The 26,283-nt window shown below is 42.0% G+C and overlaps 2 protein-coding genes across 5 annotated transcripts; one reads left to right on the top strand and one right to left on the bottom strand.

The window, feature by feature from the left end:
- Positions 1-37: 37 nt before the first annotated feature.
- Positions 38-1,574, top strand: ndufaf8 (NADH:ubiquinone oxidoreductase complex assembly factor 8). The gene is made up of 3 exons (XM_004080163.4): positions 38-293; positions 1,076-1,186; positions 1,268-1,574. Exons 1-3 carry the CDS (start codon positions 213-215, stop codon positions 1,286-1,288), a joined length of 213 nt encoding a protein of 70 aa, XP_004080211.1. The 5' UTR covers positions 38-212; the 3' UTR covers positions 1,289-1,574.
- On the bottom strand, positions 1,432-25,905 carry slc38a10 (solute carrier family 38 member 10). 4 transcript variants are annotated; one of them, XM_023949739.1, is made up of 18 exons: positions 25,716-25,905; positions 25,295-25,537; positions 24,050-24,167; positions 23,783-23,828; positions 23,512-23,605; positions 23,252-23,395; positions 20,767-20,891; positions 13,640-13,742; positions 12,782-12,964; positions 11,285-11,396; positions 8,695-8,801; positions 8,445-8,598; positions 5,419-5,595; positions 4,897-5,343; positions 4,754-4,825; positions 4,428-4,448; positions 4,077-4,217; positions 1,432-3,174 (listed from the first exon to the last, which is right to left on the bottom strand). In XM_023949739.1, the coding sequence occupies exons 2-18, from the start codon at positions 25,382-25,384 to the stop codon at positions 2,057-2,059; spliced, it is 3,252 nt and encodes a 1,083-aa protein (XP_023805507.1). In that variant the 5' UTR covers positions 25,385-25,537; positions 25,716-25,905; the 3' UTR covers positions 1,432-2,056. The 4 variants fall into 4 exon arrangements, with proteins under 4 accessions (XP_023805507.1, XP_023805506.1, XP_023805508.1 ...); XM_023949738.1 differs by having other exon boundaries at positions 25,720-25,905; XM_023949740.1 differs by lacking the exon at positions 20,767-20,891 and adding an exon at positions 20,067-20,191 and having other exon boundaries at positions 25,720-25,905.
- Positions 25,906-26,283: the final 378 nt, after the last annotated feature.

The raw sequence follows: 26,283 nt of genomic DNA, 5'->3' as shown, positions 1-26,283 counted from the left end.
CAATATAAGCCAATCATAATATCTAAAAATGTAGAAAGGGAAGGTTTTAAATGACAGGGTCATCAAAATGGCGCTACCCGTAGTTTACACGAATTTTAAGCCTTTTTTATGACATTTTTTCCTCGTAAACATGCTCTAAGATTCCTAATCTAATACTCAAATAAAAGCCTATATGTGTTTTAAGGTTTAAAGACATAGATGCATATAGCAGCATGTCGGGCTCAAATGTTTGGACCAGAAGCCGGGAGAAAATGAGAAATTTCAGCGACATCTTTTCAAAGTGTGCCGACGAGGTGAGCCTTCTCAAATTAGTATTTTTCATCTTAATCTTATTTTGGTTAAAATATTCAGTACATAAATATGCAATAATAAACAAACTGTTTTGGGTGACTAAATATCGCATCAGTAGAAGAGTGGCATTATTTTGTCTGTTTTCTTGGATTCTAGCTTTGTTTTGCACAATTTGAGACTAAAGATTTGCGAGATAACTGCTGATCATTCTGGCCTGTTGACTATAAAAACCTCTACTTTGCATTTTCCAGCTGTTTTACCACAGCTGGGGTTACAAATGTGAACATTTATGTGTGAAATTGTCATTTCATGCACTCCTCTTTTAGAATATTTATTGAGCCCCTAATTCATTGGGAATTATTTGATACTGAAAAATACTTTAGTATCTGTTTAAGTTCAGGTGTAAATAGGAACTCAAATTATGATGCAACCACCACCATGTTTCATAGATGGAAAGCAGTTCATCTAACTACAAAATTAAAATTCTGACACTCATTAGAGGTATGCTATTATTTTTTTATATTTCTATACAAAATTCTCGATGTTAAAACATATTTTTACGTTTAAAAATATAATTATAAAGGTTCAACTCCATTTGCATTAAAGTATAAATCTTGGAGACATGTAAAAGTTTGTTTGCACAAATAAGTTAGATTTTCAGTATTTAACAAAAAAATATTTACAGGAAAACTAATTCAAGAAAACTTTGTACCGTCCATATTTGTGTAATTTTATTCTTTTTGGTGAGATTTGTTTTTCTTAATACAAAGCTGTTGTGTTGCAGGCTGCAGCGTATGGAAAGTGTGTCGCAGCAACAACGGCAGGCAGACAAGAGCTGAAGAAGGACCTGTGTGCCAAAGAGTTTGAGGCTCTAAAGACCTGCTTTGTGAAGGCTGTAAGCATCAGGAAGAAATCTTCCTGCTGGTTTGGACGGATGCTTGTGATGGATAATCATTTATCCGGTTCTGTTTTTCAGGCCAAACGTCACGGCAGATGACAACAAATAAATAAGAGGAGAAACCAGCCTGAAAACCCGCATGTGGAATCATTTATTCTTATTCTAATCCCTGATTCCTGTCAATATTTTACCTGATGCAGTTCTGTGGAGCTGGAAAGTAACTGTATATGCTGTAAACATTAACCAGTGGTTGATATTTTATTAGGTCTTATGTACAGAAATAAATTGCACATAGAAAAATACTTTTGGACAAAGTCAAGATCTGGAATGTTGAACCTCTAACAAATAAAGAAAATTTCTAAAAAGTTGTTTTGGAACATCAAAATATTTCAGAGTTTTTTTTTAATATATAAATAAAAGGGTTTGAAGCTGCAGCATCCGGACCAAGAAGGCACTAAGACATCAACTAGGAATAAATACTAAGAAAATGATTGAGAAATTCAGATTCAGTCCAAATGAGCAGTTTTTCTTAAACCTTAAGGCTACAACATGTGTATTTTAGCTCCAGCATGAAACTGAGTATTTAAAAAAAAATCCACATTTACAACTTCAGCAAATAAGAAACACACAAAAACCTCAACCAAACACTAAATATAACATTTGCTCAATAAAAATACACCTTTAATAGGATTTGCATAGATGTATTTACATTTTAATGTTGACCCCTTCTCCATTGTAACTTAAAATAAGTTAATATTTACATCGTTTCTCTTTGGATTGTCTTCAGAATACACAGCATCTAAGCGTTCTCGGTCTCCAGCCATTCTGCTGGAAAGAGCATAAGGCAACGACGTTGGGGGGTTTGTCTCATTTGGTCCCATCATCCTCTGGGGCTTGTTTAATCTGCCGTGAGTGCACCATGGCCCCGGCCACCAGCTGCTCCTCCAGGGCTGCGTGCAGGTCTGCGCCCCCCAGCTCCAGCAGAGGCTCCAGTCCACGGACCCTGGCGGCAGCGGCGGATTCGTCCAGAGGGGCTTCGGCGTCTCTGGGTTGCAGCGCTCTACGCCGCCGCCTCAGATCCACGGCTCCCTGGTCCCTCCCCTTCTCCGCCTGCAATTTGTGGGAATCTTCACCTCCTTCTGGGACCGGTTGCTCCTTGAGGTCTCGACCGTTTTTCTTCAGAGCTTGACCGTCTTTTGCTTCACCTCCCTGTGCAGAATCCTTCTCATTTTTGGCTTCTATGACTGGATGCAGCCTCTCCTCACCTTCCTGTGCCTTCGGTTCCTCCTTTGCTTTCATCATTTCCTTCTCTGCTCTTTGAAGATCCTCTCGTTTTCTCTCCAGCTCCTGCTCTCTGAGCAGCTTCTCTCTTTTCTCCTTTTCCAGCTCTTCTGGATCGACCCTGGCTTGAACTCCCTCTACCTTGATTTCACTCTCTGCTTTTTCCTTTTCTAGCTTCTGCTGCACCTTTTCCTGTTTCTCTTTTTCAAGTCGTTCTTTTTCCAACCTCTCCAGCGCCTCCTTTTCTTTCTGAATTCTTTCCAGCTCCTTTTGTCTTTCCAGCGCCTCCTTTTCTTTCTGAATTCTTTCCAGCTCCTTTTCTCTCTCGAGCTTTTCCTTTAGCTCTTTCTCCTGCTGTTCCTTCTCCAGACTCTCTCCTTTATGTTTTTCAAGGGCCTCCTTCTCTGCATCAATGCTTCTTTCTTCTTTCACCTGAGCTGCCTGGTCATTTTTTGGCTGATCGGGAGGTATTTGTGGCACTCCCCTCGCCCCCAACTCACTCTGCTTCTGAGAATCTCCTCCAGGTACAAGACCAGCGCTTTCTTTCTGAGCCGCTTCCTCAGCATCCCTGACTTGAACCCCTGCATCCACAGGGTGAGCATCGCCCCCCTCAGGCTGTGGGGCTCCAGGTACCTTTAGATCTCCAGACTCCTTAACTTTGGCTGCGCCTCCTTCTGAAGCCTTCTCCGCCTCACCATCAGCACCTTGAAATAAGAAAATTCAGCCTCAAATTAAATCAGCATCTTGCATTCTCACCCAATGTTCAAAATTCTGCCGTCACGCGTGCTCAAGCTCTCACTCCAATAGCGATGAGGCCAAATGCCATGAAAAAGAAGCTAGAAGCAGCTGAAAGGCAGCCAATGAACGTATATAATTAACGTCTTTTGAGGCAGATATCATGAAATCAAACCACAGGTGTCATTCGCTGGTGGGCACAAAACAGATGTGCCTTTTAGAAATGGTCCTTTATTGAATGAGGAAATTTTCACTTCATAAAATGTTTACTTAAAGAGAAAAACTTTAAGGTCTAAAAGGCAAAACTTCCTCTCATTCTTCTAAAAAATTCAGATATACAATGTTCCCTCGCTATGTTGCAGTTCACCTTTCATGGTTTCGCAGAATTATTTAAGAGCAATTTTGCATGCTTTTATTTTGTTTGTTTTTTACAGCGCACTGTTCTGCATTCTGATTGGCTGTAGACCAGTGCTTTTCAACCACTGTGACATTTTAAATTTCACCAAATTGGTCTAAAGAATACCAGGAATATCAAAATATTTTTCGTGTTAATCTGATTCCAATTTGAGACGCTTTAATAAATATTGTTCGAGATAGATAAAAAAAATCCCTTGTTGGTGTAAAAGTAAAGGTTGGAAGTCTGTTATATAAGGAAAGCCAGTTTTTTAGATGTAATTTTATCTTTTGCTGAGCCGCAATGTCAGGAATTTTAATGAAAACGGCTCAAAATGAGTATTTTTAAGTTTAAAATAATTGTAAAAATAGATTTAATTAGAATAATTAGTTGCATGTTAATTATTTCGCACAAAATAATGAATGGCACGACAGCCCCATCAATGACATCTGACAGAAGCTGAGGACATGAACACACCAGCAGGCTGCTTCTGGTGGATTTCTTTGTGCTGCTCTTCTATGACGGCCAGCAGCTTCTCCTGCTGGTCCAGGAGCCTCTTCTGTTGCTCTTGTTGCTCCTTGATCACCTGCAGCAGCATGGCATGGTCCATCTGACCCTCTGCAGGAAGATTAACACACAAAAACAGGGGGGGGGGAAGGAAGTTAAAACCACCCCTGGAAGAATGGAGTGGTGAGAAAATGTGGATTTTGTTCTGCAGCTTCACATTATAGGTTTAGGTTTCTGCACTGAAACATGGATTTTTAAGAAAAGCGGCATAAGCCATACATTTTTACAAAGAGGAGAAAAAGCCAAGAGAAAAATTCATACCTGCAACCAGCTTTTTAATCACTGCGGTTCGAGTCCAGCAGAGAAAATGAAGATAAAAAGAGGATAGAGGAGAAAGAGCAAAAGTAAACATAGGAATATGAAAGTCGACCAGCCAACAAAGAGCGATAAAAGCACCAGGGGTTGGAGAAACCCAGTACGTCACAAAAAGACCGCCAAATGTAAAACATGCAAGGATAAGAAGACCAGAGCAGAACTGCAATATTTGGTAGAGAGAACTCTGCCTCATAGGGGACTTTCACTAACTTTCACACGTTTTAAATCACTGGTTTTCCCGTTTTCAGCCTCAGTTGGCCTCACTCACTCACCGTCCATCTTCTCGTCTGCCGCGTCTTTGTTCTCCACAGCCTCACCGCGTTGCTCTCCTTCAGGGGGCGGAGCTGAACAAAACGGAGAACACAAGTCAGTACTGCATTTTGGGTTACTGCTGGACGTAACCAGAATATTCAACCTTTTCCAGCCTCCTCAGGACGTCTGCCCGCTTCTCCCACTTCCACTGCAGCCTGATTGGCCGCTCCGCCTGCCTTTACAGCTCCAGGCTCTTTAACGGCCTCCTCTTTTCGGGAAGCTTCGTCTTGCTTCTTGTCAGCAGGCTTCTCCAGCACCTCACTGGACTTGACCCGGCCATCTGGTTCCATTTTGTCTTTCTCCACAGCAGCCTGGACGGCTCTGTCGTCCCGCTTATCGTCTTTGTCAGCCGCCTTCGGAGGATTTCCAAGGTTTTCTTTCACGTGGACACCTTCCTGGACACCTCCTTCAGGAAGGGGAGGCTGCTGCTGCTGCTGCTGAATCTTGTCCTCCGCCAGCTCTTCATCATTCTTCCTGGAGTCTACCTGGACCTTATCATGAGGAATGGGTGGCTCGTGGCGATGTGCATCTCCCTCTGGCACGGCAACACCTGCGCCAAGACATGAAACTGACTCGACATCGTTCAACATGCACTTATTGTTCCAGACACGGAGCAGGTTCTAACCAGCATCTGGGCGGTCTAGCTGCAAGGTGTCCTCCTCCTTTTTCTCCTTCTCAGATGATTCAAGAGGTCCTTTGATCTGCGGGGGCTCAGCCTGACCCCTCTCTGCGGGGTCTCCACCCCCCACAGGTAAAGGATCAGGCTTCTTTATATCCACTGGCTTATTAACTGCAGACTTGTCTGTGTGGAAGAACACAGAACGGTTGGAGAAACTCTAGAGTTTTGATGACTAAACGTAAGTTTTGCAAAATAATTATAGGAAAAAAAATAGTTTTCTATAAAACTGCTTCATTTTTGAAGTCCTTAAAAACAGCTACAATCTTGGCATATGAGGCAGAGAGCTGTTTTCATATTTCACTGAGCAGTTTCCACACGGTCAATTTACCGCAGACATTTTAGAAATTAGCTAGAAAGTGTCACAGAAATGTTGCACGACAGTGTTGCCACAGGTTTACAAGGCCTTAAAAAGTAATTTAGCTAACCCTATAAAGAAATAGTGCACTCAAGATTTTATATAGTTTATATTGTTGATTTGTGCCTGCGGGCCGGTGGAAAATGGAATGCGGGGCCGCATCTGGCCCACGGGACGATGTTGATTTGACCCCATAGTCTTTTTGTTAAACTAAAACTAACCAGAAAATCTTTAGGGAGGAAAAGTTAACAGTCTTTGTGTGAACACTGCAGCTTTGTGCTTTCATGTAATCCTGGTCAAACACTTTAAAAAAATCAGATGAGGAATCTAGTTTCCAATTGACAGAACTTTGAAGAAGATGCTGAACATGAGAGAGAACTGACAAACTTTAGTACAGACGACTAAAGATTTTGACTTTCATGACACTAAATTCAAATTCTTCTCGTCTGGAAATTTCCATCAGCCAACTATTGGAGAGTTTGAGAAAATCAAATGCTGATTTTAGACTGAATCATCCACTAGGTGGCACCAAACGCCACATTTGAAAATAATCTAAGAAATAAGGAAAATCGGATAATTGAAGACAAATTAGGATAAAAAGACGCAGTCTGTTAATCTGAATTAAAAAAAACGAATGAAGGCATAATTTCGCCATAAATAAAAGAAAACCCACAAGAGAAAAAGGAATTAGTGAAAGGTGAGGGTAAGGATCCCTTAGGCGTCCTTTTCTTTCTCCAAAATAGTCCAAATGCTTCACTTGTAAGCCTCATCAATGCAGAATACAGAGGAGAAGGAGGTGAAGACGATGTATTTTAAGGAGGAGTGGGGGCAGTGATGAAAGTCAGGCAAGGAAAAAATCCCTGAACTTTTCTTTGAGCGATATGGCGGGCACAGAGCGAAATTTTGGAAAAATACGTGGTCTTAGATGCATTCTGGTGCATTCTGGCAGCTAGTTATTCACTTCTTTATCAAGAAACTAAGACTAATTGGAGCATCATGATTTTTCATTCAAACCCCTAGTTTGACTCTCCATTAAGGACTTGCTGGTCCTAAAAAAGAATTTGGAAAATTGCTCAAAGTAACACAATCCTACAATCTACGCTTTTCCTTAAAGCTGCAAAACATACAATTGCTAAAATATAGTAACATCAAAGCCCCAAATGGCAAAAAGAACACCAGTAACTATGATATTCTATGAAAATACCTCAGTTATTTATACATTATTTCTGCTTTAGAAATGACTGATGTACAACATCCACTTGCACTGTTTTCTCAAACTATAATTACATCAAAATATGGGATCTGCTTTAAACTATAATTCTATAACATAATACATCAATTCTTTAACACCAATACTAAGTAATCTGGGAAATATCAAAACAAACATACCAACTAAACTAAACATTGTAAACATTATTTTTTAAGGGAGTGCGGGTCCAAACCATCAAATACTTATAATTAATGTTAACTATACTGAACTAAATCATGGTAATTAGGAAATACAAATAAATTAGATAGAGAAATGTATTCAAAATAAAAACTGAAACTCAAAACTAAAATTGAAATTATTTCAAAATGTGGTTTTGAGATTATTTTACACAAAAAAGTATTTGACCTACACTACCTTAAAAATCTTTTTTTTTTTTCCAGCCAAGACCACTTCAATTTGTTTTTTATCGTCTTCTCACAACTGAGGTCGTGACCACGCTCAATAATGACGATGCCTGCCATTATTTTAACACAAATTTGATCGCAAACTCATGTGTTTGTGAAAGTTTAGCGTGGGTCCGCCAGTTTTGGTCTCTAGGGAAGCGAGTCACGCTGACCACGTGGTGCAGACAGAGCCAATCAGACCCGTCGACGCATCCGAAAGCAACTAAAACGTCCCGTCATTGGTCAATTAGGCCGGGAAGACGAAAGATGGCCACGACCATAGAGGAAGCGATCTGCGGAGAAATATAGAAAATAAAGCTAAAATTAGCTGATTTCAGACCATTTTCTAATCCGGAAAGCGATTTGTCCGTAGAGATCAGGTCTTTATTTCCCGGAAAGTACGTTCGGTTTGCTCAAAAACCCGGATTTCCGGGAATTCCCGGAAGACTTTCATCACTGGGGGGGTGGCAGGAGAAATTAACATAGGCAGAGCGGTGGAGAAAAATTGCTGGAGTTTGAAGGGCATCAATCTCACCTCATCAATGTCAAGCACCGAGCGCTGCTTTCAGATATTATCAAGAGGTTATCTCCTCACCCTGGCTGCCCGTCTATCACTCACCCCGTCTGTCTCCATCTTTTCCTTCTCAGCGAGATAAAAAGACTCCTTTCTTTTCTGCCTTTGTTTTAGTCTGGCAGGCCCCTTTTTGCTTCTGCTTCACATTTTCCTGACTGCCATCATTCGGGGCGCAGTCCATGACTTTGAAAACAAACACATCTCTCGTTGCGCCGCTGCGTTTTACATGATATAATTGCGTGTGGCGACACTGTCCCAGTCTAACACGCTGCAGCCAATCTCTGCTCCGGTACGTAAATGTTTCCATGGCTCATTAGTAAACCACTTTCATTTACAGTCCATCAAGTGGGTAAGTGTCTGCCAGACATTAGGGAAAGTCATGATCTTTACCGTGCACTTCAGGAAGGTCTGGAAGAGGCGCGTTGCTTTTGACGCGTGCCGGAGGGGGAGGAGGTCGGACCTTGTAGCCAGGGGTGCCGGCGGAAATTGACAGGGTGGTGAAGGTGCTGATGAGCAGGATTCCCAGGCCAACAAAGAGCACCAGCTGGAGAGTACAGATGGAGCAGATGCATGAGCCGCCAATAAAAGCAAGCGGACAGATTTTGAGCACACAGGCTGAGGGACAGAGCAGATCCGTCACCTGGGAGACGACGCCGCTCTTCTGGATTTTCTTGTAGATGAGAGCAGGACAGATGAAGCATATGAGGCTCCCCATGGTGGCTCCAGTCAGACCCAAAATGGTTTCCACTGAGGGGGGGGGGGGGATCTTTAAACAAGTGTAGCACCGCCCCCCGACCAGCACCACTCCCGTCCACACACACAATCTCCCAATTGACTGTATACGAGAACTGGACTGAGCAAGTGTGACCCATAGAAAATGGCTTATTTCTGGCTCCAATAAAGTTAAGTCAATTCAGTCGCCATTTTTTCGCGATATGGACCCCATGTTGAGTCAGACGACATCAGTGATTGGTTCAATTTTTATTTATTAAACAACTTGCAATACAGAAAAAATATCTTGGGGGGGGGGGGGGGGGACTAGGACTAGCAAGACCTTATTTTTTATTTAACAAGTGGCAACACGGTAAGCTGCCATCAACCATAGCTCCGTGTTTTCCCGTTTGTTTTTCTCTCGTTAAGGCCTGTTCACACCGGGACGAATTTCGCCGGCGATTTTCGCCGACGTTTAACGCCTCGTGACTAAACAAAGGGCACCAACGAGAGTGTGCACACCGACCCGAAAAAACGCCAGGCGTTAAAGCGTCAAAAAAAAAAAACGCCTCGGGTTCGTTTTTTTTTTTTCGACGCGTCGCGTCGAAATCTACTCGACCAATGAGAACGGCGCTTTTGCTCACGTGTCTGGAGCTTCTGAAGTTACAGTAAAACACAACTTGGGGGCGCTCAAACACAAAACTGCCTTGCTGAGCACACATACCAGCGAAGAAGATAGACGCCAAGTAGCGTCTACACTGCCGCGAAGCAATAATGACGGACATTCTTAAATATCCCCGAACCAAGCACCAGTTGGAGCTACTGGTGCTTGAAATATTCATGTTTTCTTTGTATGATTCTGACAAGCGTGTAAATACTTGCTCTCTTCTTCTGAGTGAAAAGCGACTTTAAGAAGCGTAAAGTTGCGCAGCGCCACCTTGTGTACAGGAGTATTTCTGTTTTACATTAAGCGCCATCTAATGTCAGGGAATGAAATTGCATGTTCACTCCACTCATCGTCAGCGAAAATCGCCTGGGTGTGAACACAAAAAACGTGGCGAAAAACGCTGGCGAATAACGCCTGGCGAATATTCGTCCCGGTGTGTACGGGCCTTTAGTAAACTGTATTTGACAGACATGGACTTTCTTTTAACATGTAATGAGTGCAGCGGCGTAACTTTTTCGACTATTTTTCCCCACTTTCCGAGTCTACAGGTGCTTCGTCTAACACGATCAGCTGTCGACACTAGGCAACAACAAAATGGGATCGGAGATTGCAGGAGAGGCTGGGGAAACTTAGGTCCGTCAGAGTTTGAGTTTTTCCTGCTTTCTTCTACGGAGAGAGCTGCTGGGGGGGAGGGGGGGGGGGTGCACTGATGGGAACAGGAAGACGACAAACTGGCGCAGAGATCCGGCTCCATGCTGGGATGAGTCTGTGACTGGTGGGTGAGAGGAGGATGCAACACAAACTGGAATCCATCATGGACAATCCTCTTCATCTTCCTCCTCTGCATGAGGAGCTCCTTCAGTCAGAAACTAGCACCTCGCTGCAGGAAGGAGCGCTTCTGCAGATCTATCTTCCAGACAGCGATTAGATGCTAGAACGCTTTATAAATGCTGGACCATAATTATTGTTCTGATTCATTTTTGAGTGGATATTTATAGTTCTTTACCATCTTTCTGCAGTTTTTAAAAAGGGTTATGGTAAAATGATGAAGTCCCCCCTCTGTGGGATCAATACATTTCTATTCTCTTCTATTCTTATTAAGGGTATCAGAGCAAGAATGTTTATTCTGAAAAATAGAATGATTGACTAATAGCTGTTTATTTCTCTATAGAGGTCTATAGGATTTTGGCTTATTGGTACCACTTCCTGTTTGGAATCTGAGGGTGTCACTCAGTCCAGTTCTCATATACGGTCAATGGATCTGGCGGGCATCCGGCCCAGACGCCATGGTTCATCCAGAGGATGGACTCCATATTGTGCTCCTCAGATTTACTATCTGATCTCCCTGGGGTCCCCCCCTTCTTTTCTGCTCAGTCTATTAGTCTGATTAGATCCACAAAGACCCACTTTATGTCTGCTCCCATGCTTGCCGAATCAAAAGTTGAACAAAAAAAAGCAGAGAAAACCAGACAAAAGACGAATGTAAACTAACGCCGACCTTAACATCTCCACCATTTTGGAGCCGTTTGTAGGAGGGGTCCCAACTCAGAGAATGACAGAGAGCCAATATTGGTGTGTGTGCACGGACCTGTGTTTGTATGACGGAGAGTGTGAGACGGCGTCTGGGAGAATAATAGCCCCATCTACCTGTCAGCCCGCCGAAGGGGCGATAAAAGTAAGGGCCCTGATTTAAGGACTGTGTTGGAGTGTGACAGTCACTGACTCATAAAGTCACATTCACACACATCGTAAAGCTCCCCAGCTGCCCCGCCCACATAAAGGGGCACATGCACCCCACACACGCATAATGTTAGTCCAGTCGTCGCCATACATGCATGCTTGTGGGAAGTACCGTTGGGGATGAGAATGCCTCCCAGCATGGTGCCGAAAACGATGCAGAGGGTGATCATCTTGAAGCGCAGGGGGGGCATGTAGCCCCCAGCAGCAAATGTCCCATCTTTCTGCTGTAGGATGGAGATAGAGGAAGTCGAGATTGGAGGGAGGGGGGAGACATTTTTTTCCTGACATTTTTCCAACTGTGAAGCTGAAGACGTGCAGATCATCAACAGAAGTTCACAGATTCTTGGTTTTCTTTAAACTACAATTTGGATTAAGGTGGAGACAGACGAGGAGAAAAAAATCTAAACATACATGTTAGATAGCAAACAGCATTTGTTTTTATGGAGACTTTCTAAAACAATCTAAAAGTGCTCTTTTGTTTACAAAAGAAAGTGGCGGGCGTTTCTTAGCTAGAGCAGTTGTTTCCAATTTTTTTCAGGCATTTCATGTTAGACAAAATTGTCACGGACCAATCTGTACAAGGCTGATGCGGGCGTCTGATGACTGTTTTTTTCTGTACCTTTCCTTAACTTTTGAGGGTAACGTTTATCTCCATCCACTGTAAAATATCTGCAGATGCTTTAAACTTTATCTGTACACTAGATTTGGTGTAGTAACCATTCAAATGTGATATAGGTTTTCCCATAACACATAAGTGTCAAAGTGGAAGCTTGTGACTTTAAATGTGGCGTGGTTGTTGGTGTCAGACGGGCTGGACTGAGTATTTCAGAAACTGCTGGTCAACTGGGGTTTACAGAGAATGGTTAGAAAGAGAGAAAATATCCAGTGAGCAGCAGTTCTGTGGGCAGAAATGCTGTGTTGATGTCAGAGGAGAATGGTCAGACTGGTTCCAGCTGATCGAAACACAACAGGAACTCAAAGAACCGCTGGTTCCAACCGAGGTCTGCAGAAGCTCGGCTCTGAACGCACAACACGTCCAACCTTGAAGCAGATGGACTACAGCAGCAGAAGACCTGAATGTGGTTGCTGACCATGTCCATCCCTTTATGACCAGTTCCAGGATAAGGAGCCATGTCATAAGGCTGGAATCCTCTCAGACTGGTTTCTTCAACATGACAATGAGTTCACTGGACTCAAATGAACTCCACAGAGAATGTGCAGCCGACAAATCGGATGCTGTCATGTCAATATGGACCAAACTCTCAGACATGTTTCCAGTACCTTGGTGAGTCTATGCCATGAAGGATTAAGGCAGTTCTGACGGCAAAAGATACGAGCAAAGTGTCCCTAATTAAGCGGCCAGTGAATGTAGTTTAACTATTTTAAAACGTAATCTAAAAAAGGAAATAACACTTAAATGTTCAACCTAAATGTTCAGTTACACACAAACCTTTTATCCACAATTCAGAAACACAGTCCGCGCATTTTCATGTTGAATCGGTTTCTATGTTTTTAGAAATATGAAAACCGTGACATCCTCTCCAGATCTGAGAGGTTTTCACAGCTTCTACCGACTCTGCATGGAGTCCAGGTGTTATTTTACGCTCACCTGCTGCTCAAAAAGCATGGTGTTGATGGCCTGCCGGCAGGGCAGGATCATCATGGGAAATCCAACAGCCACAGACATCATAAACCCAACGCGGATCATCTCCGTCACCAGGTTTGATGGAAAGTTCATCAGCACGTTGCCCGCGATGTTGTCGGTGAAGCTGACGTAGCCAAAGAAGCCCACCTGGGTAACAGAGAGGCGGACAAAAGGCAAAAAAAGAATAAACTCTGTGGACTCAAACTTTGACAAATGACCAAAAAAATACCTTTCAGGTTAAAACTGATCAGTGTTGGTACATAAAAACTGAAGACTGTTGGTCTTTGAGCTTGTCCCTTACACACAGGGATTCCTTTAGTTTTTTTGAAGTCTGGTTTTGCACTGCAGACAATAACATTTTGTAAATCTTTGCAGGTTAAAGTTTTTAAACACCAATTTTTATACCAGTGAAAATCCCTTTTATAGCAATTTGTGTTGCAATCCTGACACCAATGATCCTCAAAAGTTCCTTTTCTAGCTTTTCTATCCTGGTTTTTCAATTTCTGCCAACAGTTTGGGGATTTGACATTCGCATCAATTTGAAAATGTGCTTATTTGTGAATAAGCCATCAATATTTTCCACTTAAACATTTCTAATTAATAGATGTTTTGGATAAATTACTGACTTTTTTTATTTTTAAGTTTTCTTTCTTAAGTTTCAGCCATATCTAGAATTTAGTTGCATGTTTTGATGCATAAACAAACAGAGACGTTCTCAAATATCAATAAGAAGACAACCAGCACATGCTTCAACGGTGAGGGCAGAGCGACATGCGACGGCGTGCAGGGCTGGCACTGGTGTAAAAGTGCAGATCCACTCACGGTGATGTAGAAGACGGTGACCACGTTGAGAGCAGAGGTGAAGATGGTGCTCATGCGTTTGACCGAGGGCTCTTCCAGGCTGTCGTAGGTCGGGAGCACCTGCCTGCCAGAGACAAGGGGCCCAACAGAGACACACTCGGCGTGCTACTCCAGAAAACACTTTTTCTGCCTGCATCATCAGCTAAAGCTTGCGAATCCCAATCCCCCAGCAGCCAGCAGGTCAGCGCAGTGCTTCCCCACAGATGTTTGGTGAGGGTTTTTCTCCCCGCATGGCAGCTGACAAAACAACAGTCTTCATAGCTGCAAACTTCAAATACAGTAGTGGAAGATGCAGTGTGGAGTTGTTTAATGAGCAGCCATAAGGGGGTCCATTTGTGCGGCTCGGTCATCAAATGATGCACCGTTTTCTCAGCCACCAGGTTGCAGTTCTGAGTCCTTTGTTCCTAATTCCACAATATTTCTTTTTCTTTTTTACTACCGTAAGCCCTCATGAAATCCATTTCAAATTAAAATGTATACTGTTGAACACGCAGACTTGTTTGCAGTGCTGCCAGGGGCACTAATCTGTAGCTCGCCGCTAACTACTGCAAAGTGGCACAGAGAGCGTTTGCCAGTAAGAAAATACAAATAACAGGAAGGAGCAGAACATATTCCTCAACACTGCTGGCATACTGGGGATGAGGAGGAGGAGCACCTCACATGCTTTACACCTTAACTCTGTTTCCCTTTTATCCTCTCTTTCACAGTTTTCATATCAGTCTTTTTCATCAAAGGTTTTCAAGGTGGTGTGAGGAGTCCCTCAGGAGGGGGTTATTACAATCTTGCATTGTAAAACACAGCTGCAAGATGAAGAAAACTCATAGAAACTTTAATTTTGGGAGTTGTTTTACTAACTTCCCCAGTTACTTGCAAAAGTAATAACAGATCTGTTTGAATCGTCTATGTGCGACACATTGAAAACCCGTGATTTACTACATAGGCAGTCCCAAAAGCATCCTCCAATTCAGATTTCAGGTGGAAATACATGAAGTTAGCAGTTACGAGTCTGGCAGGACATGCAGAATGGCTGAAGATGGCGGTGTCTGTACAAAAAGCTTACAAGCACTCACTGGAGGTGTGCGACGCAGAAGGGGTGACAGTAGTCAAGGCAGGCTGAGGTTGAACCCATGACTGAGTGGCTGGCCGTCCATTAAGTTTCCTCTGTCACTTCCTGTTCTGTGCTATAAGGGGAGTGTGGGCGCGTGAAGGGGCCGTCCGCACATTAAACACCAAATTTACTGGCTTTATATATAACAGCAAGTGCCTGACAGGTTTTAGAGCGTTATAAACTTTCTTGGCAGACTCTTTTTGTTCGCCTCCTTACTCTCACACAAAGGACGAGGCACAGAGCAGAAATGAGAGCGCGAGCGAGGAGCCATTACTTCGGCGTGGGCTCTTGTTCTCCCCCTTGATTGTCTCACTTTCACACACACTGGTTTTATTAGCAAGGTCCGACTCTTCACGCTAGTCCTCGGCGCTTGTTTAATCCCCAAACCAGTAAATCTGATCGCCAAGGTTAAATAAAACGATATATTGTTAGTGCAGCGTCTAATGGTAAGTCAATAGTCCTGGCTGAGAGACTCATGTGCTTAAACAAAAGAAATATGATAAAGGCTCCTTCAAAATTATTAGTAAAAAAGAAAACTTAAAGTAAAGACCATCTGATTTCCTGATAGTACATAAAAAAACCTCTAAATGTATCAATTTTTATTTGCAAAGAGTCGTAACAATTAATCTAAATCAATTTGTTTGTCTATAAATTTATTTCTTCTAGCAGCTTTTCTGTTAATTTGTAATGTAGGAAAACACAGGTATAGTCATTAAAGGTCCATCTTTGTTCTGGTTATTTTAAATATCTCATCTTTTAATAACCCAATTAAAATGTTGGGAAAAAAATAGGAATCTAATCCCATTTTAACCATTGGATATCCGATATAAAGCTTTATTCACATGCATCCATATTGGGGGAAGGTTGACCTGTACGGGCACGAAGGGGTCTTTGTGTTGTCTGGGTTTCGTGGAGGGTTAGGGTTAGGGGAGCGGCGGCAGGTATGTCCTGCAGTTCCCTTGAGACTCTTACGGCCACCTCAAGGAACGTCATGAAAATGGAACGTACCATTGTTGTGTGTGTGATAAGGTAAATGGCGTATACTTATATACAGGGACAGTGCATATCCTGGCTCAGACTTGTTTGACCCGTTGCCCTCTGGGAGGCGCTACAGAGGCATCAGAACTAAAACAGACTCTAAAATAGCTTCTTTGCTCCACTCCAAAATGCGCAGATAAAATTTGCTACAGCACATGCCAATGTATATTTTTAAATATATGTTTATCTGGTAATTTAAGTATTTATCCCATGTAAACTTGTCGACACTTCCCTACCTCCATGCTGTTTTTGCACATCTGACATGTTTATATCAGTACATATCATTCTGCACACAATGAGGGACATTTTTATATCTTCTCACACTATATTTTGTGTATTTGCACATTTCCATTGTACATAATGACATGTTTTATATTATTATTTATATCTTGCATGCACGGGTGTACATGTGATACATAAGGCCTACTGTGGGATGCCCACACAAACTACACTCTGCCTAATTTCCTCAATTCTAACAGTACGGCTGCATGCGCACCCATCATGTGAACAGCATCAACAGGGTTCCCTGCGCAGTGCGCAAGTTTTGGAGGGGGTTGAAAAAAAAAAAAAAATCTGACACGCCTGCGTCTCACCTATCTTAAATGTTGCATAGGTGTTCACTACATTCAGCCGCCGACAATAGGCTCAGAGGGAAAACATGTGCATGAATATTTATGCTCTTTGGATTCACCGAGACGTCAACGACATTGGCATTTTCTGGGGGCCACCTGCCTGTACAGGTTTGTCCATTTTCTTCCCATAGACAACTTCTGTCCACCCGTAAGGAGAGTTATGACTAAAAGCCTAATTGATTAAAGAGTTTTTCCAGTTCATTTATCTTTTGATATTGGATTAGTGCCTTGACTCTTGTTTAGGTGACAACATTCCCTAAATCTATAAATAAATACAGAATTTCCATTTTGTTTGATTTTTGAGCGTCTTACATGGTCCGAGATCATTCTTAAAATATTTAACAGAAGATGTTGAGTTGCTCATTATCTTATCTTGGACCTCGTTTTTTTACATTTAAATCATTTCCTTGTTTGTCTTTGTAATCTACTTTAATTTAGTGAATCTCAACACAAAGTCTTTGACTTTAAATTCTTTCAATCGCACACAGACCCGATCCAGTCTACGAGCTGATTGGAAGAACTTCTGACCAATCAGAATCAACCTTCATGTCCATGTGACCCGTGATTGGCTGACTTTTGTGGCACATTTTTAACGCAGTGCCCTGCTCTTTTCCGAGCGCAGAAGAGAACACTTAAAAATTATCTGTTGGGCAACACAAAATTTTTTACATTTTACGTCAAAACTGTGAGTGTTGCGCTTGGAATTATGACACAAAAATCACTCCACAGAAATCCCCAAGCATGTTGGTTTGTGTGACTAATTCCCTCTTTCAAAGTGGTTTATTTAGCTGCATACCTTCTTCAGATCCTCATGTGAGTGTTTCATTCTAAACAGTAAAAAAACATTTTTCATACTTTTTTTTTTCCTGTTCTGCTTGATAATTCCTGCAAAACCAACAGGGACAGCTCTTATCCAGTCATTATGCTGATGCTAAGTAATGTTTTAATTGAAAGTAAATACATTTCACCAATGTAATAAAAAACCCCAATGTGCTGAAAGCTGTTCAATTGCCGTGTGAAAACATCAGTGTGTCTGTAAGATGGCGGCAGTCCAATGTGTTGATTAGTGGCTTGGCTTGAGCTTCCTGCTGCCTAAAGGAGCGCTCGCCTGGCTCAGTCTGACCACAGGCCAAGAAATCCCGCTGCCAAATGGTTGCAGTTAACGCAGCTGCTGGAAACCAGCGAACAAAAACACACACAAATCCGACAAGCCCCTACTTTCTTCACTCTGGGGTGGCGTGCACAAGCCCGATGCACCATAATGTTTCACTGGCTTTCCATGATTCTGCTAATTAACATTGGCGTTTCGGCTCGAGGCAGCAGTCGCTCCCTAACACCGGTTAACTAAAGCCTCAGTCCCAACTGCCCTTCCGGGTGGATACGGGCTGCCTTAGGGTGAAATATTGGGTGGTGAAGGTCACATTTCCCAACAATGGCAGTAAATGTATTCTGATTCTAAAACCTGTACGAGGCACGCAAGTGGTCATTGTTCACCTGTCGGCAGAACCCGTCAGGGGTCGCCTCAGCGAATCAGCTTTCACTGAGTCGCTCCTTTGGTTATGCAGAGATTTTTACACCGGATGTCCTCCTTGATGCAGGTGGCCCACACGAACTTTTAAGAGCGTAGACCGCTTGGTGAGCCCATTGATTTAAAACGTTAATGCACTTTTTTTTTTCTACGGGCAAAGGCTGTAGTTAACACTTATTCAGCACGTAAGAGGCAAGTAATGGGGAAGTAGGTGAGACGCAGGCGTTTTGATTGGGTTTAATCGTTATTTCAACCCCACAAATCCTGCCCACTGCGTGAGGAGCCCCTTCACTTGATAAGTGTGCGCTCCTTGTGTGCAGCCTGGTTTGAGTGTAGAGTGTGTTGGAGCATCCTGTGACCCAGAACTCACACCTTACCAATGACCAATGGCAGACCTAGCAATTTGGGGGCCTCTGTCCATCGAATAACGTCTTCACTTTTACATTGTATCAATAACAAGAATCTAAATGTTTGGATAAGCATCTAAAAACGGAAATTACATGTTAAAGAAATGAATGATGGAACAAAACAGTACACTATGGATAAAAAGAAACACTCAAAATGAACATTTTCTGAACTTTCATTTGCCTTTCCTGTCCTTTTATGTCCCTTTTTCCCCATTCTTCATTCTCTCACCAACTTGCTGCTGACGGAACAGTCCATTGCTGCAGATGGAGGGGGGAGGTTAAAACGCTTTCACATAAGCAGTCTAACGTGAGTTCAGTGATTTGGGTTCTATTATGACAGAGTTAAATAATAACGGGGTTGCCTAATGGTGAGTCCACCCGTACTGACGATTACAGTGTGGCGTAGGAGCATTGTATGACATCACATTTACGTCTGAAGATGGTGTAACTTACATTAGCCTTACAAACACTTCACGATACACTTATCACATGCATAATAATGGTACGTTCCATTTTCATGTACAAGCCTCAAGGGAACTGACAGAAGCACCTGCTCTCCCTTAGATATGTAACCGTTTCTCTTTAGTACCCTCCACGGGCCCAGACGACTCAAAAACCTGCAGCACCGGTACAGGTCGACCCCCGTAAAGTTGCATGTGACTAAGGCCTGACTAATAATCTTGGTGGAGCCAGTTATTAAAATAATTGTGCATTTTGTGGTATAAGCACCAACCAACAGCATGAATGTACCTTAGGATCGCCTCTTTCAGAAAAGCACAAGAATATATAAAGTAGTATTCTGTAGGTGCCCCTCAAGTTTAAAGACTGCACTTGGTGCATGGCCAGCTCATATTTTTGAGACGGGTAAATAGACATTGAATATTTTTGTAACAATTGAGTGTATGGCCACCACCTTTACAAAAAGCCCCCATTTTGGATTTTTCTCATGCTAACATGCTTTTCTTTAACCTAGGATACATCTACGCCAAAATTGGTGCTTGCACCACAAAATAGTTTGAAATATCAACCTACTTGGCTCTGCTACCTCACAAATAAACCAAGAATGGATGACGTCACCCCGTCCTAACCCGGCATTCAAACCCCCTCTGACAGGTCATGCAGGAAACGTCCCACTTGAACCCAAAGCAAATGAGGAGGTTACCCCCACAAACATGAAACTCGATGCCTCGTTTAAGTATTTAGCAATTTCTGAAAAACGTTTTCATTCACTTATAAACTCACTTAAACCTTAAAGTAGTAGAGAGCATACAGACAGTAGTTTTAGTATTAGATTCCTTCTGATGGGAGCAGATTTAGTTAAATTTATTAGCAAGCCATGAAACAAATTAGCACAAGAGAAGGCTTCCTTTTGCAACATAGCATGCAACCGTGTTTTCCTTTAGCTGCAAAACTCTTCCCAAACCCTTCGCTTTGGCATTAAGGAATGCGGTGAGCATACAAGCAGCAGAGGGACCTGCTCAGTTTCTACATGCAGCAATGAAAGACCGAATTCACACGATCACGGAGCAGAAAGGCTTCAAGAATTCCTCTGCAAGATATTTTAAAAGGACTGCTGTCAGATGTTTCTAAATTAATGAGCCCCGTGGTGAAGAACTCTCTTTTTCCCTTTAATTACACCGTCCTGAGCGGGTGCGAGGGCGTGAGGGGTACTTACGACTGACAGGCGAAGGCCATCCCACAGATGGGGAGACAGCGAAACACACCCTCCCAGCGCACCACATTGACCTGCCCTAGCCACCAGCCGCCGAGCAGCCCGTGTTTGAACGAAGACAGCACCATCTGAGGGGAAGGAGGCGGGGATGGGGAGGGGGGGTTACAGCCAAAGTAGATGAACACAAGTCGGGGTGGGGTGGGGGTGGCGGCTGCACCCACGTCGACCGCAGAAAATGAAAGCAATGAAGAGATGGGGGGGGGGAATGACAGGAAATCCCATACTGGACAAAAACTTGCAAGAAATTATTGGATAAATAAATGTAGTAATTAATCTGACCCAAAATAATGATACAAATTAGTGGTGTGAAGGACTTTGACAAGCTTTTCACCAGCATGTGTTTTCTGTGTCTTGCCCCATTTATTGCCTGGACCCCTCCAGCTGCAACACTGACCCAGCGGGCTCATTCTGGGCGGTGTGGCACCGGTCATGAAGACAGCGTCGCTGCACTTTGTCAAACCCCTCTGCCTTATTGCTACTGCCACCACACAGACGCGCCGTCACAGTTAATGAAGGTGGAGATGAAGATGGAAGGAAAGGGAGGGCAGAAGTAGGAGTTTACAGGTGCAGGAGAAACTCTAGGCTTCCTTTGCTCTCCACTCCCAACTGCCCTTACAGTTGGGGGGGTTCAAAGTCTACTTACGGGTGACAGCAGAAGGTTGTGGCGATAATGGGCAGGCACTGAATCACGCCCTTGAAGCGCCACAGGTGAACTCGCTCCACCCAGGAGCCCGAGATTATGCCGTAGCGCAGAGATGACAGCACTATCTACAGCACCGGAAGCAGACGGAGCGGTGGGTGGGAGGAGGGACAGGAGGTGTTTGGACGGTGAGGAAGGAGAACGAGGGGGGCAGGACAGGATAAAAGAACAAAATTGGAGGTGAAGAGCAAGGAAAAGTGGTACAATTAAGAGAGGAGAGGAGAGGAGTAAAGTTAGGGGAAAGATGGCAGGAGGGAAGGAAGGAGATACATCACAGTTAGAGGGTCGGGGATCTGGGCTGGGTCTGGTCTGGATCTAAAGCCGGACACACCGCAGCACGATTCCAGGTTATCGGCACAGTCAAAACGGCAGATCGAGGTCTTTGAATGTCGGTACAAACCCGTGAACACTCAGAGAGTAATCAAACTCAATCATAAAGCAGGAAACTGCCTCTGGACTGTGTCAGCATCCAAGTTTTAAAGTCCCACTCCAATGAAAAATGTGTTTTTAACAGGCTCTAGTGGCATTTTTCTCATGATGGAGGACAAGCTCAAAATTCGGAGTATTTCTTTATTCAAATCCTAGTAAATCAGGAGCAGTAAAAAAAAAGATTGTATTTGTGATGTAGAATATGCAATGGGCGGGCAACAAGCTCCCTGTGCTGAAGTCTCAGGAACGGAGAAAGAAGGGGGGCGGGGTTGCTCTGCTCCAGGGGTTCTCATTTAGAAGGACATGTGGGTAGATCGCAGGCCATCAAAGATAACCACAAAAAATATATATTTTTTTTTTAAAAACTGTCAGCGAATAATCACCCTCACATAGAAGTTTGTGACATGATTGACATGCAGAACTGCCAATAGAACATCCTTTGATACAAACGTCACTGCACATGCGTGTTTAAATACACTGAGCGCAAATTCTTTCAGCCATCGGAAAGCCGCTACTGGCCCCGCCGCGCGCCGGGTCTGCAGCGGAGGACCACTCCAGCTGTGGTTAAGCCAGCCGCGCTTTAGAAATGTCATGCTCCTACCATTACACGGTTGAGCCTGCTGTCTGTTGCTCTCATGCCCAAAAAGTGTGGACATCACTGCTCAACGCCAACAGTCGCGCCCACAAGTCGGAGGGCAATTTCTAATGAACTTCTGCTGCTCTGAAGAAACTATGTCCTAGAAAATGACAGCTTTTGCCATAATCATAATGAAAAAACCTTTGGGAACCCTTTAAAATAAAAAGATGATTGGAGTGGGACTTTAAGTTAAAACATCTCAAAAATTCAGCTACTGAAGAGAAATTATTGATGAAAATTAAAAACCTTCAGAATCCATGATCACACTGTATTTTTAATGCATTTCCACAGATTTATCCTCAAGTTTTTACTGTAAACGTGAAAATATTCAAACTAAACCAAGAAAATGCGTCTTTCAACAATAATAGCCTACATCAGTTCAGAAAGAGCAGTTTCCACTCTGTGATGATTCAGTTTGATTTGTTCTTCTTTAGAAATGGGAGCAAGACTTTGTTGTTCTCAGAAATTCACAAACCCTGGCAAAAGAAAAAATGGAATTACCACAGTTGGAGGATCAGGATTCATCTGTTCAGGTAGAGTTTTAATCACATGTGTGATTTTTTAAAAACATTTTAGTAAAAATAAACATTTTGATGATGCTTCTTTTATAAACTAAATAGATGGGAAAAAATTGAAATATATTACCTGTCCAAGAAGAAATCATTTTAACTTGCATTTCAAAGACAAATTTAGATTAAAAAAAATGTATTTTCATTAACTGATACAGCCACAGAGAAAAGAGTTCAGTGAAAGAAAAAGAAAAAAAAAGAATTCCCAGATGGATGTTGGTTTCTTCCAGGGTCAAACAATAAAAGAATAAATAATAATAATAAATGTGCAATTACAGTTTGTATATTCTGGATAAAAACAAGAAATCCTACCTTAAAAATTAAAAAAGCATAACCCTTGATTTTGTCTTCAAAACATTTTTAAAGAAATCATCTAATAATGGTGGTAATTTTTTTTTCTTGCCAGGGATTGTACTTCTGAACAAAGAGCTACAATATTTACATGAAACACTTCAAAATCCTTTCTGTTACAAGAAAAACTGGAAAGCAGATAAGATGATGAGTTTAGCAAGTTTTCCATTCATACGCAATTTTCACTAAAAGCATGTAAACTTAAAGACAGTATAAGAATGAGCCCTTAAAGCTGGAAGTTAGATTAAAACAAGCTGTTATAAACAAAGAATCAGTTAAAATCTCTCTGTAAGGACATCATCATCCACAAAAAACAATTAGCATAGAAGGAAAACAATGCTTTTAAGCCAAACTAAAGTTTTTTTTTTTTTTTTTTAAATCTATGAATGACAATAATGACTGATTTGTCTCCGTGTGGCTGCATGTGTGCAAACGGACTCACCGTGAACATGAAGAGGGTGTAAAACATGAGAGCCATGGCCGAGAAGGACTGAAGGGAGGCCATCATGTTCCTCTGCAGGCTCAGAGGGAGCACAATGAACAGAGACACGGCGATCAGCAGCAGCACGCGGAAACTGCCCGTTACCTTTTCAAAGAACAGACACACAAGGACATGCGGACTCCAAAAACTCTACATTTTTCTTCAGAAATGACAAAATAACCGTGACACAGAAACATCAGAAAGTTTGTGTAATTCCAAACCTGCAAACCAAGCAGCTGGGCAAAGAAATTTGAACCCAAATCGGCAATGACAACGTAGAAGGCAATACAGGTCCCCAACATCAGACCAATCATACTGCAGGGACAGCAAAAATGACAAAAGCAATAGTCATTAAGGAGACAGAAGAAAAAACAGAAGAAAAAATAAACTAGCCTTGTATCCTCAAATTTGGTGTATTTCTTTTTAGCAGGAAATAAAAAACAAGCATTCAAATGAGATTATGTGGTTGTGGAACATGCAAACTCTTCTCACCTCATCTCTACCAGTGTTTTTCCTGGTTTCCCATAAGCATGAAATGCTGCAGAAAAGAATGGAAGATCCCCATAAACATCAAGCACCAAAATAATCATCTACATTTTAACTAAAACCAAACTGTAATAACTACAATAAAATTCACTTTAGATGTGGTTCCTAGTAAGTTTAAGTCAGGGACACTAAAATGTTGTTTTTATTGTAAAAGCATGATTCTTTTTTATATGATAAAGAACAAAGGTGGTTAAATGGATCATTTTTGCTCACCTAGGCCTGCATAAGTCCTCCGTTTAGTGTGGCTGGCGGTGTGGACCAGGAACATGCAAGACTTGTGGGTCATCCAGGAGCATAAGAACAGCAGCAAAGCTCCCAAAAATATCCCACACTAAGAAGAGGAGATCAACAATCGTCACACAAAATCAGGGACACTCAACAGAGTAAACTGTCTGCAGTATATTCAAGATTTATTAAAAAGCTACACCTTTATTTCAGTATAACCTTTTATTCTTTTACATGTTTAATCTTTCATAAAAGAAAAAGGTTGTTTTATCCGTCATTTAGATTCACAACACAAAACAGAGATACAATCATCTTCAACCTGATTTTATCTAAATAAATGAGGAAGTTGCCACTATCGGGGTTTGAACTATTGTCTTCAGGCATGAGCTACTGCTTGACGATACAAAGTGACACCACAAGAGTACAGGTTGTAATTCTTAGATGCTCTGGGGGGAAAAAATGCATTTCAAAAGCTTTTTACATATGTTTTGTAGTTTTGTTTTTCTTTTTTTTAAATGTTTTTTAAAGTTGTGAAAAAGTCTGACACATGTAACTGGTTAAAAAACTGACCTCTAATTCATTGTTTGTGTTTCCAAATTCAGATCCAACCAACATAAATCTACAACAAATTAACAGAAGGGACACTGCCTGTTTTTGTGAGAATCACAAAGAGATAACATTTATTTAAATAGAAGACTTTGTTTGCAATGAACAGACTAATGTCATTGAGAAACAACTTCCAAAAGTTCTTAAATGCTAAATGTAAAATACATGTTGGAACATCTTTAAAAAGAATTCTGTCTGTGAATTAAATTAAGGAATAAAAGTGTCAAACTCCAGGCCTCCACGTCTGCACATTTTCTAACTAATTGTGTCCTAGCAGCCTCTATTTTAGCAAAATCCACCTGATCCAGGTGAACAGATAAAGGTATAGAGGAGGGAAATCTGAAAAAGCAGCAGGAGGATGCCTGGCCCTCAGGCTTAGATTCCAAATTAATTTCTAAACTGTTGAAGTTTGATAAACATCTTGTCTTTGTTTAGAAAAATGCAAAATGTTTATTTTCTTCTGTCTCTGATTCATAAATTGCATGCTGGTGAAATGCTTGTGTTTATGTACACGAGACACGAGTGGAGGGTTGAACTCCACAGGGTGGGTTCTGTTGAGCCAAAGGTTAAGAACCACTGCGTGATGGGGGTATTTATGAGAACAGAGATGTGTTGGATGTGACCCACCTGTTTGAAGCAGAAGGGCATGGTGAGCACACTGACTCCAACGATGCTGTTCACCACGTTCATGATGAGCCCCCAGTTCGACGCCGTCATTTTGACCTAATAACTATCGTGCCTCGCTTTGATGAGGGGGAAAAGCCGAATAAATAAGTGAAGCCGAACGGCTGGACTCTCTGGAGGCTTCAGGTGGTTCACTCTGACCTCCTTGGGTTAAATCAGTCTCCTCTGTCGATGCGTGACGTGGCGCTGCGAGAAGACACGAAAACAACCGACTTTACACACTTTTGCCTGTCTACATTCTTCAAACTATCCTAGCTAAAGCCAATACTTAAACACAAAGCTCTACAATCTACACATAATGTAGTAATTTAAACCTATTAGCCAAAAAAGCTAACTCGAACAACATGTGTTTTTATTAACTCACTCACTTCCTCCAGCCTCGTTATCCTCTTCACGTTATCATGAGGAAGTTCGAAAAAAAAAATTATTTACTGTAACAATTTCCGACTTCGTGTGTAAAGATTTAAAAGTAAAACCCACTAAATAAAACGCGAAAACTATAGAAAACAGTGGAACGCGTATCCAGGAAGTCCAGATCACAGTCGAGGAAGGAAACGTCGTCGCAGATTCTTCACTCATGAAATACTTTGCTGCCAACTAGTGGTCAAACAGCAGAACTGTTTTTTTAAAGGCCAATCTACCCGAGCATCAAGTTACTTTGGTAAAAGTACAGTTACTTTATAAATAATTTTAAGGAAGTACAAGCAAAAATTAATCACCCAGATATTTGTTCACATAAAGAAAAAAAATATGAATGAAAAAAACTGAGAATCACCTGATTTGCAAACTAAAATCAATAGAATAATACAGGGGGAAAAACAAATTGTAATGTACTAAAAATTTTGTAAGTATAAATAAAAATAAAAAGACAAAAAGAAACAATTTGCTTGCACTCGTCTACCTGGCTTTTTAACAAATAAATAAAACACACT

Source organism: Oryzias latipes, chromosome 19, assembly GCF_002234675.1.
Source record: "Oryzias latipes chromosome 19, ASM223467v1".
In the NCBI taxonomy this organism is placed as follows: Eukaryota; Metazoa; Chordata; class Actinopteri; order Beloniformes; family Adrianichthyidae; genus Oryzias; species Oryzias latipes.
The sequence above is the reverse complement of the archived record's forward strand: the minus strand, read 5'-3'. Positions and strand labels throughout refer to the sequence as shown.